At 50.6% G+C, this 13,929-nt stretch overlaps 1 protein-coding gene across 2 annotated transcripts in view; it reads right to left on the reverse strand.

The window, feature by feature from the left end:
- The window catches only part of VPS53 (VPS53 subunit of GARP complex), a 64,544-nt gene that overhangs the window by 13,201 nt on the left and 37,414 nt on the right, over positions 1-13,929 (reverse strand). For both annotated transcript variants that reach the window (XM_081172031.1, XM_081172032.1), the window contains 7 exons: positions 9,281-9,422; positions 8,748-8,849; positions 7,586-7,680; positions 6,886-7,128; positions 4,441-4,588; positions 3,543-3,625; positions 761-839 (listed from right to left, as the gene is read on the reverse strand). In XM_081172031.1, the coding sequence (XP_081028157.1) occupies positions 761-839; positions 3,543-3,625; positions 4,441-4,588; positions 6,886-7,128; positions 7,586-7,680; positions 8,748-8,849; positions 9,281-9,422 (892 nt within the window). The remainder of the gene's footprint in view (positions 1-760; positions 840-3,542; positions 3,626-4,440; positions 4,589-6,885; positions 7,129-7,585; positions 7,681-8,747; positions 8,850-9,280; positions 9,423-13,929) is intronic.

Consider the following 13,929-nt stretch of genomic DNA (forward strand, 5'->3'; position numbering starts at 1 on the left):
GTTTTCCGTTTTTGAGCTGCTTCGCAAGACGGTTTTCCCTATGGGCTTGCTTTGCAAGACGAAAATGTCTTGCAAGTGTTCCGATTTTTTTTCGCTCCCCCCCCCTTTTTCTAAGCCGCTAATAGCCTTTAACCGCTAATCCTTTAATAGCCGCTAAGCCTTTAATAGCCGCTAAACCGCTAATAGCGCTAATCCGCTAAGCCGCTAATAGGGTTGCTTCGCAAGATGAAAAAACCGCTAGACGAAGAGACTCGCGGAACGGATTAATTTCGTCTTGCGAGGCACCACTGTATTATCCCTCTTCCGCCTCCACCCAGGGAAGCAAAGAGGCGTCATGACCAAGGGCACATTTCCAGCCAGACCAAAACACTCAAGGAAGGGGCAAAGCAGGGCTGGGAAGGGGCGTGGCCTTCGGAGAGGGGGCGTGGCCTGGGGAGAGTCCCAAGGACCACATCTGAACCCCCTGGCCTGAAGTTCTCCATCACTGTTGCATTCTCACATTTTGTATACCTCTTCAAAATTTGTTTTAAAATAATAATAATAATTTTTTATTTATACCCCGCCCATCCCAGTTCAGAAAACCGGGCTCAGGGCGGCTAATAACAAATTTAAAACACTTAATTGATGCTACAAAAAACAGCATAAAATACGGTATAAAACGTGAACGCCACTCTGAGAGTTTGGTAAGCTTCTCGGGGTTGGAATACACGTCCTCCGGAAACCCTTCCAACTTTAGCTTTTAAAAGCTTGAGACTCCTACCTTGCTCATGGCCGTGAGAGCTGGGTCACAGGCAGCGTCCAAATCCTGCACCAGAAGCTGGATGCTGTTAGAAATCACTCTGTAAAGGGAACAAGGCAGTTTCATTTTACCTTTATTGCTGTGGGAGCCTACACAAAGAAGGCCCCGCTAGCTGTGATGCCCTAGAAGGTTGTTGCTACTCACTCCTCTGACAACTTTTGGAATTTCCTTTTTTTAATGATACAGAGACACTTGGAAAACAATAAAAGCGAGATGAAACAACTGAGGCAAAGGCCAGCTGGGTCAAGAGGGAGATTACTGAATTTCTCTGCTTGCACACTCTGTTCTAGAGATGCAACCTGAGGCTGGAAAAGGGAGGGATTCAGGATTGCCTCCCGGCAAAATCTTCTTTAAAATTCCCTGCCTGCAGAAAACTAGCAAGTTCAGGGGAAAGCGCCCTGACACCCTACTTTTCTACATTTAGGCCCCACCTGCCCTGTACTTTTGAAGCATTCTTATACCACTTTAAACAGTCATGGCTTCTTCCTCCAAAGAATTCTGGGAGTTGTAGTTTGTGGTGGGTAGTAAGAGCTGTTGGGACACCCCCATTCCCCTCCCAGAGCCACAATCCCCAGAGTTCCCTGGGCAGACGGACTGATGGTTAAACCACTCTGCAGCTCTTTTATGAATTGCAAGTGCTTTTGTGCAAATGTGTTTTGAGCAGAATGCATTTTTCACTTCCTCATTATTTTTACATGACTTCCAGATGTTCTAAATGTTTTCAACGCATTTGAGTTTTATACTGTTTTAAATATGTTTTTCATTTTAAATGGCATTATTTTAACTTTTTGGCCCTGGGCTCCCATCGATAGGAAAGGAGGGCCAGAAATTTCTTTCAAAGGACTCGAGGTGGGATACACAGATCTCCTCCCTGTTTTATCCCTCACGACAACCCTGCCAGGTAGTTTCCGGGCACAATTCAAAGTGTTGGTGTTGACCTTTAAAGCCCTAAACGGCCTCGGCCCAGTAGACCTGAAGGAGCGTTTCCACCCCCATCGTTCTGCCCGGACACTGAGGTCCAGTTCCGAGGGCCTTCTGGCGGTTCCCTCATTGCGAGAAGCAAAGCTACAGGGAACCAGGCAAAGGGCCTTCTCGGTAGTGGCGCCCGCCCTGTGGAACGCCCTCCCATCAGATGTCAAAGTGATAAATAACTACCTGACATTCAGAAGACATCTTAGGGCAGCCCTGTTCAGGGAAGTTTTTAATGTGTGATATTTTAGTGTATTTTAGGTTTCTATGGAAGCCGCCCAGAGTGGCTGGGGAAACCCAGCCAGATAGGTGGGATACAAATAATAAATTATTATTATTATTATTATTATTATTATTATTATTATTATTATTATTATTATTATAGTAGTTTGGGCTGAGTGGCAGTAACTGGTCCAATGTTCATTGGCAAACCTCATGCCCAGGTGGGGATCCAAGCCCCCATCTCCCTCGTCCCAGTCTGGCACACTTATTTACCACACCAGCCTTTCCCACCTCCAGATGTCATTGGACTACAACTCCCATTATCCTTAGCCAGGAAGGCAAGTGACGATGGGACTTGTAGTCCAACAAAATCTAGGTTGAGGAAAGCTGCAATGCGCCAAACAATTTGCAATCACAGCAGTGAGAAGACATTTCTATGTAATGAGAGGCTAAGAAGTTCAACAACGAAACACAGGGGGGGTAAACAAATGTTAACACAATTTGAATAGTGCTGAACAGCTCTATTAGAGAAACAAGCTGGGCGCTCCACTCAGCTGCCAAATTTGGGAGACACAAATTATGCCTTCCCAGGCGTAATCTACTCTTAGTAAATTAAAGCTGTCAATCTTCCCTCAGGAACGGCCAAAATAACTTCCTGACAGAGCCGTCAACGCTGAAGCCGCCCGTCACGACACAAGAACTCGCCCCACCACCTCCTCGTAACATTTCCACTCGTGCCGGGAAATTAAAAAAAAGGCGTAACAAAACTCCCGGCCTGTCAGGGCTCACACACGCAGCTGTTAACGGCGCATAAAAACAGTCACCCGTTAATAGAAATATCAGCTCTCGTCTACTTCAATTTTCTTTGAGCGTGAGGGAAACGTCACCTCAGCTGACAGGCCTGTCTGGAAAAAAAGGCCTGGAAAACACAGGCACCGCGGGGAGCTGTGGCTGCCAAGGTGGCCGCAGTGGCGGGGAGGGAGAGGGGCTCGCAGGCCCCACGGTGGTCCTTGGAGGAGCTGAGCAGATGCTTAAAAAAAGGGGAACCTGCAAAAATGGGAAAGCCAACTTAAAGAGTGCCTTTAACCTTTTAATCTTTAAATGCAGGCATAGGCAAACTCGGCCCTCCAGATGTTTTGGGACTACAACTCCCATCATCCCTAGCTAACAGGACCAGTGGTCAGGGACGATGGGAATTGTAGTCCCAAAACATCTGGAGGGCTGAGTTTGCCTATCCTGTTTAAAGGCCTTGTTGCAGGGGTGGTTTGCAGCCTAGGGGCCACGTTCCCATCTGAGCAACCTTCCGGGGGCCGCATGTCGGCGGCGGGTGGAACCAACGGCAAAAGTAGGCAGGGCAGTGGGTGCAAATCTTAACTTTTGGACGGTAGACTAGTTTCTGTACATGTACACCTCTCTCTCTCCTCCATCCAGACAAGCAAATGTCTTTGGCAATCTGAGTTTTTGGGCTATGGCTCTCCAGCAGTCCCAGCCAGCACAGGACCCCATGAGCACATTCGGGGGGGGGGGGGGAGGTCGCCAGCAGCATACGTACATGCTAAAGGTATCCATCTCCCCCATCAGATTGATCCGCTCCACCAGACTGGCGTCAACTTTCTCTTTGAGCTTCTCTTCGAGCTGTTGAAGAAGTTTGGGGTGTGAGACAGAGAGAGAGGCTTTCTCCGTGAAAGTCTGGCTGATCACGAAACATCAAGTCTTTTGTCTAACCACCCGCTTAACCATGCCTACTGCTCTCTGCCTTAAGTATAAAATTGAAAACAGCCCGGGACATGTACACCCCACACCCCTAATAACTGGGGACCCCCGTTTCCACATTTCTAGAATTCTGTCAGAAACTGCAGGATGTTTTCAGATGTGCTATGCCAGGGGTCAGCAAACTTTTTCAGCAGGGGGCCAGTCCACGGTCCCTCAGACCTTGCGGGGGGCCAGACTATATATATATTTTTGGGAGGAGAGAATGAACGAATTCCTATGCCCCACAAATAACCCAGAGATGCATTTTAAACAAAAGTACACATACTGCTCATGTAAAAACACCAGGTAGGCCCCACAAATAACCCAGAGATGCATTTTAAACAAAAGCACACATTCTACTCATGTAAAAAACACGCTGATTCCCAGACCATCCAGGAGCCAGATTCAGAAGGCGATTGGGCCGGATCCGACCCCCCTGGGCTTTAGTTTGCCTGCCCATGTGCTATGCTTCCTCGAGAGCAAGTGGGAGGAGACAACCTGCGCGTTGCAGCCACAGTCATTGTTGAAATCCATCTCCCAACAATCCCCCCAGCCTCTGTACCCCAAGCTCATAAGGACTAGAAACTTGGGTTTCGTTTTAAGGTAGGACCGGGCAACCATGTTATTTTTGGCTGAAGATCGCATCCTTGCAGGATTCCCTGGCGCTCCCTGGCCCCCCACCCGCCCGCAGGCTTTACCTGTTGGGTGGTTGCCAAGCAGTACTCGGCCGTGCTCAGGATGCTGCAGATCAAGCAGAGCTCTTCTAAGGTGAACTTGGCCACCTCCGAACCCTCTTTCTCCTTCAGCAGGCTGCTGATAGTCAGCCCCCCACTGCTGCTGGTCGTCCTGCAAGGGGGGAAACAACACGGCAATTAAACACAGAGGGGGGGCTGACAGCCCAAAAAGCAGCCAGGCGTGCGCCAGCCGTGAATGCCTGTTTTGTTTTAAATTATTTTAAATGCATTGCTTTAAATACATCGGCTGTTTCTGGTGGGTTTTTAACTTCTTCTTTTGTTTTTCTTGCGTAGGTTGTGTAGGAGGCAATTAGTAAAATTAAAATACCGTATTTTTCCATGTATAAGACACCCCCATGTATAAGAAGACCCCTATTTTTTTCAACCCAAAATTAAGAAATTGTTTAGCTTTTTGGGGTGTGGGGGGGAGGTCACGTCCGCCAATTGCTCACCCGCCTGCCCGCCACTGCCGATCACTTGCCACAGCTACTGCCGATCACACACCTCGCCACAGCCGCCAATTGTCTGCCCGCTCACCACCACCAATAGCCCACCTGCCCACTTGCTGCAGCCAATCACCTGCCCGCCTCGCCACAGCTGCCAATCGCCTGCCCAATTGCCACAGCCAATCGCCAGCAGGCCTTGCTGCAGCCACCAATCACCCGCCCAATCGCTACTGCCATTAATCGCATGTCCTCCCTTTGAATTCACTATCTGTGTATAAGACGACACCTAATTTTTTCAGCAAAAAGCATCGTCTTATACATAGCAAAATACGGTATATACAATACTGCATTATCCTGCATTCCCTGGGATAATTCACATTGGTAATCAAGGGGACCAAACCATTGTCTTTCTCCATCTCCTTACCATGAAGTCTCCTTTTCTGCAGAATAATTATATTCAAGGATGCAACGGGCTACATTCCACATTCTTTTGTGGACAATCTTTGGGGAAAAGGGCGGGCACATCCGACTGGTGGGCGGGTCCAGAAGCAAAAGGGGCAGGTCCACAGGGTCACCTCTGATCTTTTCGCCAACAACCCAGCCACAGAAGAGCCAGTGGTTTCTACACCAACACACACACACACACACATACACATCCCTCTCCATCTGGACATTTTCACAGTTAGACACCTTCCAGCCAGGCATAAGCACTGGGCGACAATGAGGAGTGGGTCCATTGAGGGGCGTCACCTAGGGAGAGGGTGGAGAGTCAGGCAGAGTTGCGTGGAGGACCACATTTGGCCCACTGGCCAGAGGTTCCCAACCCCTGCTCTGCAATACTCTGCACTTGAGCGTAGTTCAGTGATTGAGCACACCTGCTTTGCATGCAGAGGGTCCCAGGTTCAAGTCCTGGCATCTCCAGGCAAGGATGGGACACGGCCTCCTGTCTGCTACCCTGGAGTGCTGCTGCCAGCCTGTGTAGGCAAAGCCAGATAGGCCACTATTCTAGCTCAGTGTAAGGCTGTTTCTCATGGGTTGCTTCCAACAACAGTCTAGACCAGCCTTTCTCAACCTGTGGGTCCCCAGATGTTGTTGGACTACAACTCCCATCACCCCTAGCTAGCAAGGGCAGAGCTCAGGGATGATGGGAGTTGTAGTCCAACAACATTTGGGGACCCACAGGTTGAGAACCGCTGGTCTAGAACCACTGAAAAGCCACGACTAAAGAAGATCCATTAATCTCAGTGGGTCTCCCCCAAGCAGAGTTTAGTTGGCTACAACCCTCTGTATTCTTGAGGACTAGTTTATTGACTTTGCTTCGCTTTAAATGCAGACATCGCTCTCCCCTCGATGTTGGTTTTATTACGCTGTTACTGATAGTTTAACTTCTTGCTATGGGGGGGGGATTCCTCTAAAGCAGTGTTTCCCAAACGTTTTTGGGCAACGGCACACCTGCTTACCGGAAAAAAATCTCGCGGCACACCACCATTAAAGCCCCGCCCCGTGACGTCAGCGCGCAGCGTCACGCCGGGAGGGACGCACAAAAGTGAACGTTTTTTCCCTCCCCCTTGCCGGGGTGGGAGGAGGCAGCAGAGCGAGGGCAGCTGAGGCGGCGGCGGCAGCTGAGGCGGCGGCGGCTGCGATAGCGGGCGGAGGAGGAGCCGTCGCCGGGAGTTGCTGCTGCTGCTGTTGCTGCTGCTGCCCGGACATGCCGGCCTCCTCCTCCTCCGCTGTCTCACGCTCCTCCCTTTTGCGCGCGCTGCCCCGCCGCTCGGCACCACCACCGCGGAGCCGCCCCGGCTCGACGCGGATCCTCGCCGCCGCCGCCTCTCGCCGCCGCCTCTCGCCCGCCTCCCTCCCACGGCACACCAGCCGGTGTCTCACGGCACACTAGTGTGCCGCGGAACACCGGTTGGGAAACACTGCTCTAAAGGAATGTCATCTGATGGTGTTAAAACCTCACTTGGGCAGATTTCCCGAGAGGATTTTCCAGGCGTATTCCCGGAGGTATTTCTGGAAGATGGTGGTGAGAGCAATCATGGGTTCCCCGGTGCTCAACTGGGAACACTGCACCATGCATTTCTTGTAGTACACAAAGAGGTCGGCACAGCTGGGCAGGACAGCCCCGCCCTCGTCCACGTTCGGCTTGGGGGGCCCTTGGGCTTTGAAATCCCCCACGAAGCGGTCAATCAGCTCGCTGAGGTTTCTGGAGGCAGAAGAGAAGCAAAGACAAACATGCAGGCCGTCAGGCAAAAGGATTTAGACCGGTTTTCGGTTGCCTCATTCATTCTTGTTCTGCCCATTGAGGCAGAGATCTACCAGAGGGCATCAAAGCCAAGCCGCGCTATGTACGTGCTCCCAAGCCTGCCGTCCCAGCCATGAGGACTAGAAACTTGACTTTTAAAGCAAAAACTGAGATTCTCAGGGCTGTGGAAATCTGTGGCCCTTCTGTCGTCCTGAAGGTCTGGACAAAGGGGTATGTTCCCACACGAGAAATTGCAGAAATTCAAAAGGGAGTTGCTCACGGCCCCGTACCGATGCTAACGTAAAAAGGATGTTCCCAATGGATCAAGCCCAAAAGTTTGGGTGAGGGTGGGAAAACAGCATCAATACATTCCTATTTCTTGTCTTTTTCCTTCCTTCCAAAAACTTCCTTTACTCACTTGTCCTGGGATTCAATGTAGACGTAGAGATGAGGCTCAAAGCACTTGGAGACGATGCCATGAAAAGGATTGTCTGGAACTTTCGGCTTTTTGGGCTGGAAAACAAAGTTGGAAGGAACTTTTTTAAAGAGAGAAATTGTCGTTATTTTTTAATTACTCAATTCAGACTCTTCAACCCTCAGGAAAACATCTTTTCCATTTGCAACGCTCCCCTCCTCCCCTCCACCGGGTCAGTATCCCCACTTCCAAAAACATAAAACAGCAAATGGAAGAGGGAAATCCCCTACATGTTAGTTGGGGGGGGGGGGTTGCAATAAACTTGGCATAGAGAAAGTGGATGGGGAAATATTTTTCTCTGAACCTTTGTGAACTCTTAAACCATGAAGACTAGAAGCTTACTGTGTTTTTAGGAGAAGGGCTGCAAGCTCAGAGGCAAGAGCAGGGGTGGGCAAACTAAGGCCCGGGGGCCGGATCCTGCCCAATCGCCTTCTAAATCCAGCCCACAGACAGTCCGGAATCAGCGTGTTTTTACATGAGTAGAATGTGTGCTGTTATTTAAAATGCATGTCTGGGTTATTTGTGGGGCTTAGGAATTCATTCATTTTTTCTTCTTCAAAATATAGTCCAGCCCCCCACAAGGTCTGAGGGACAGTGGACCGGCCCCCTGGGCAAGGGTTTCTGCTCTACTTGAAGAAGGTCTCAGGTTCCATACCCAAAGGCATCTCCAGATGGGGCTGGATAGCTACTGCCAGCCAGAGTAGGCAACACTGAGCTAGATGCATTGCAGGGGCTGGACTAGATGGCCCTTGGGTTCCTCTCTGACGTTCTATGGCCCTAAGCTCTGACACAACACAAAGCACCTTCCTATGTTTCTGACTGTAGCCCAGTGCAAAATCTTACACAGGGGAGCTTGGGGACCTGCAGGTCAGAAAAGAGTTGGCGGGACCAATCCTTCCTCCATCTGAGCCCGGCTTCGGCTGGGGAGGGCGGGATATAAATAAAATTTATTATTATTTATTATTATTATTATCCGAGAACCTCCATTTTTATTTTTATTTTTTTAAAAGGAAAGAATTAAGTGCCCAGCCGTTCTGGGCAGGAAGAAGGGCTTGAAAACACATGGGCGGCACCCACGAAAGCCTCAAGAGGCTAAGAGACTTACCCTGTCAATGTCGGCCTTTTCTAACGTGGCTTCGTCCGACTCCAGGACGGTTTCGTCTTCCAGGAAGGGGTTGGTGTTGGGAGGCGGCGGCTCGGCCTTCTTCTGCGATGAGGTAGAGAAGGGCGACACGACAAAGCAGAAGGAAATTAGGCAGGGAGAAAGCAGACAGGGGAGAGCTGTTCCTGCTTCGCTTGTAACATTCGGACCCTTTCAAATGGCCTCGGCAAAGTAGACCTGAAGGAGCGTCTCCACTCTCATCGTTCAGCCCGGACACTGAGGTCCAGTGCTGAGGGCCTTCTGGTGGTTCCCTCCCTGCGAGAAGTGAGGCTACAGGGAGCCAGGCAGAGGGCCTTCTCGGTGGTGGCCCCCTCCCTGTGGAACGCCCTGCCATCAGATGTCAAGGAAATAAACGACTACCTGACTTTTAGAAGACACCTGAAGGCAGCCTTGTTTAGGGAAGCTTTTAATGTTTGATCGTGGTTTTTAATATTCTGCTGGGAGCTGCCCAGGGTGGCTGGGGAGACCCAACTCACCGGCACTGTGTCGGAGAGGGTGCAACCCGAGAAGCGTTTTGCCAGCAGCCCTTCAAAGTTGGTGGTCCTCTGGATGGCAAAGAGAAGGAGCTTCACCTCGATCTCCTTAGCCCGCGTCCGCATGATCTTTGCAAGCTCCGTCCTGCGGGAGGGAGAGAAGCTAAGGCAGGTCCTTACCTCGCACCTGCCCTGATGTAGGAAGCTGCCTTATAGAAAGTCAGACATTTGGGTCCATCTAGCTCTGTGCTAGATGGGACGCAGGTGGTGCTGTGGGTTAAACCACAGAGCCTAGGGCTTGCCGATCAGAAGGTCAGCAGTTCGAATCCCCGCGACGGGGTGAACTCCCGTTGCTCGGTCCCAGCTCCTGCCCACCTAGCAGTTCAAAAGCACGTCAAAGTGCAAGTAGATAAATAGGTACCGCTCTGGCAGGAAGGTAAACGGCGTTTCCGTGTGCTGCTCTGGTTCGCCAGAAGCGGCTCAGTCATGCTGGCCACATGACCTCGGAAGCTGTACACCGGTTCCCTCAGCCAATAAAGCAAGATGAGCGCCGCAACCTCAGTCGGTCACGACTGGACCTAATGGTCAGGGGTCCCTTTACCCTTTACCTAGCTCAGTGCTGCCTACCCTGAACGGCAGCAGCTCTCCAGGGTTTCAGGCGGGGAGGGGGCATTCCCAAGAGACACTCCAGACCAAATCTGCTTGGCCTGCAGGTTGTTTACATTTTTATTGAGCAGCTAGCCATTTTAACGATGACTCTGTGTGCTGTTTTGAACCACTGGTTCTTATACTGCTGTCGTTGGGATCTGTCTGTCTTGGGAGGCAGTGGATCACACCTCTAGGGGTGAAGTCAAACCTCTGCGTTAGTAGCAATGAAGTGACTTCCCCAGGGTGCAAGCCTACCTTCCAGACTGCCTCCTTCTGTGATGTATGTATGATGTTTTGAGGGGTGGTGGTCTTGGGCTACGGGGGGGGGGGTAATTTAAAAAATATTTATAAGGGCTTGCACACCATTGTTCTGGGTCCCTCCTGTGTGTGGTGAGTGGGGACTCTGTTTCAACAGTTCCTTGAATAATGATCAGGCTTCCTAGCCACTTTGCTTCTCAATATACTCTGGTTGGCCTCTATTATTTCTCCTACCAATAGGGAACCCACTTAAGGACTCTATATGGGCTCTGGAATACCCCATAAGCAAAAGGGAGCAGTTTTTCTTATAACAGTCAGGGATGATGGGAAATGTAGTCCAACACCATCTGGAGGCGCAAGGTTGCTGTTGTCGTCTTGACCACCATGGTCATAGCAACCACAGGAAATAATAATCCTATACAGTGGTGCCTCACAAGACGAAAAGAATCCGTTCTGTGATTCTCTTCGTCTAGCGGTTTTTTCGTCTTGCGAAGCAAGCCCTTTGACGGATTAGCGGATTAGCGCTATTAGCGCTATTAGCGGCTTTTAGCTGCTTATCTGCTGATCGGATCAGCTGATAAGCGGCTTAGCGGCTTAGAAAAAGGGGGGGGAGGAAAAAAACCCAGAAGGAACTCGCAAGACATTGTCGTCTTGCGAAGCAAGCCCATAGGAAATTCGTTTTGCGAAGCACCTCCAAAACGGAAAACTCTTTCGTCTAGCAAGTTTTCCGTCTTGCGAGGCATTCGTCTTGCGGGGCACCACTGCACTCTGGTTGTCGTTGGCATCCGTCTGTCTCCAGAGACAATGGAGTCTGCCTTCGGGGGTAAAGCCAGATTGCTGTGCTAGCAGCAGTGAAGTGACCTCCCTGGGGTGCAAGTCTGGGCAGGGGGTCTGGGGGTGCTGGGCTGCCCAGATGACAAAACCCCCCTCTCAGCCTCGCTGAGGTGGTCCAAAGGAAAGCAGAGCAAGACGTTGGGTGCCAGTTTGGCTGCAGGGATTGCTGGAAAGAGGCGTACAAGGCACCATCCAGTCGTCTTAGGGACCCCACTCCAGACTTGTGGAGGATTTACTCCTTAGCCTTTTCTTCTCCCAAAGATATCCCGCAAGGCACTAGAGGTTTAGGATCAGAGTTTCCCTTCTCCTAGATAGGCTCTCTTCCCAGGTGGATGAGCCCCACCTGCCCCTCACTTCCCTCCACAGCAGGGGCAGAATCCGCCTTCTTGGCCATTGGACTCGCTATTGATCTCATCCACTCAGTCCACCAGAGCCTGTCTTCGCAGGCAGGGGAAGCCCCTAATACATTTTTATTTATACCCCGCCCTTCCCGGTCCAGGAAACTGGGCTCAGGGGGTGGCTAACAACAAATTTAAAACACTTAATTGACGCTACAAAAAAAAAAGCATAAAATACGGTATAAAGCGTAAATAACAATAAAATCAAAAATCATTTTAGGGGGGAAATCCATCCAATAAACATTAAATGATCACCAGGGCTAGCTGGCTAAATTAGTCTCACTTGGGCCAGTGAGGAGACCAGGGGAGAACCAGCTGTGGGATCCCAGAGCGAGTAATCTTCACAAAAGGGGAGGGTGAAGGGCTTGCCGATCAGAAGGTCAGCAGTTCGAATCCCCGCGACGGGGTGAACTCCCGTTGCTCGGTCCCAGCTCCTGCCCACCTAGCAGTTCAAAAGCACGTCAAAGTGCAAGTAGATAAATAGGTACCGCTCTGGCAGGAAGGTAAACGGCGTTTCCGTGTGCTGCTCTGGTTCGCCAGAAGCGGCTCAGTCATGCTGGCCACATGACCTCGGAAGCTGTACACCGGTTCCCTCAGCCAATAAAGCAAGATGAGCGCCGCAACCTCAGAGTCGGTCACGACTGGACCTAATGGTCAGGGGTCCCTTTACCCTTTACCTAGCTCAGTGCTGCCTACCCTGAACGGCAGCAGCTCTCCAGGGTTTCAGGCGGGGAGGGGGCATTCCCAAGAGACACTCCAGACCAAATCTGCTTGGCCTGCAGGTTGTTTACATTTTTATTGAGCAGCTAGCCATTTTAACGATGACTCTGTGTGCTGTTTTGAACCACTGGTTCTTATACTGCTGTCGTTGGGATCTGTCTGTCTTGGGAGGCAGTGGATCACACCTCTAGGGGTGAAGTCAAACCTCTGCGTTAGTAGCAATGAAGTGACTTCCCCAGGGTGCAAGCCTACCTTCCAGACTGCCTCCTTCTGTGATGTATGTATGATGTTTTGAGGGGTGGTGGTCTTGGGCTACGGGGGGGGGGGTAATTTAAAAAATATTTATAAGGGCTTGCACACCATTGTTCTGGGTCCCTCCTGTGTGTGGTGAGTGGGGACTCTGTTTCAACAGTTCCTTGAATAATGATCAGGCTTCCTAGCCACTTTGCTTCTCAATATACTCTGGTTGGCCTCTATTATTTCTCCTACCAATAGGGAACCCACTTAAGGACTCTATATGGGCTCTGGAATACCCCATAAGCAAAAGGGAGCAGTTTTTCTTATAACAGTCAGGGATGATGGGAAATGTAGTCCAACACCATCTGGAGGCGCAAGGTTGCTGTTGTCGTCTTGACCACCATGGTCATAGCAACCACAGGAAATAATAATCCTATACAGTGGTGCCTCACAAGACGAAAAGAATCCGTTCTGTGATTCTCTTCGTCTAGCGGTTTTTTCGTCTTGCGAAGCAAGCCCTTTGACGGATTAGCGGATTAGCGCTATTAGCGCTATTAGCGGCTTTTAGCTGCTTATCTGCTGATCGGATCAGCTGATAAGCGGCTTAGCGGCTTAGAAAAAGGGGGGGGAGGAAAAAAACCCAGAAGGAACTCGCAAGACATTGTCGTCTTGCGAAGCAAGCCCATAGGAAATTCGTTTTGCGAAGCACCTCCAAAACGGAAAACTCTTTCGTCTAGCAAGTTTTCCGTCTTGCGAGGCATTCGTCTTGCGGGGCACCACTGCACTCTGGTTGTCGTTGGCATCCGTCTGTCTCCAGAGACAATGGAGTCTGCCTTCGGGGGTAAAGCCAGATTGCTGTGCTAGCAGCAGTGAAGTGACCTCCCTGGGGTGCAAGTCTGGGCAGGGGGTCTGGGGGTGCTGGGCTGCCCAGATGACAAAACCCCCCTCTCAGCCTCGCTGAGGTGGTCCAAAGGAAAGCAGAGCAAGACGTTGGGTGCCAGTTTGGCTGCAGGGATTGCTGGAAAGAGGCGTACAAGGCACCATCCAGTCGTCTTAGGGACCCCACTCCAGACTTGTGGAGGATTTACTCCTTAGCCTTTTCTTCTCCCAAAGATATCCCGCAAGGCACTAGAGGTTTAGGATCAGAGTTTCCCTTCTCCTAGATAGGCTCTCTTCCCAGGTGGATGAGCCCCACCTGCCCCTCACTTCCCTCCACAGCAGGGGCAGAATCCGCCTTCTTGGCCATTGGACTCGCTATTGATCTCATCCACTCAGTCCACCAGAGCCTGTCTTCGCAGGCAGGGGAAGCCCCTAATACATTTTTATTTATACCCCGCCCTTCCCGGTCCAGGAAACCGGGCTCAGGGGGTGGCTAACAACAAATTTAAAACACTTAATTGACGCTACAAAAAAAAAAGCATAAAATACGGTATAAAGCGTAAATAACAATAAAATCAAAAATCATTTTAGGGGGGAAATCCATCCAATAAACATTAAATGATCACCAGGGCTAGCTGGCTAAATTAGTCTCACTTGGGCCAGTGAGGAGACCAGGGG

This window comes from Podarcis bocagei, assembly GCF_964188305.1.
Source record: "Podarcis bocagei genome assembly, chromosome: 15".
NCBI lineage: Eukaryota > Metazoa > Chordata > Lepidosauria > Squamata > Lacertidae > Podarcis > Podarcis bocagei.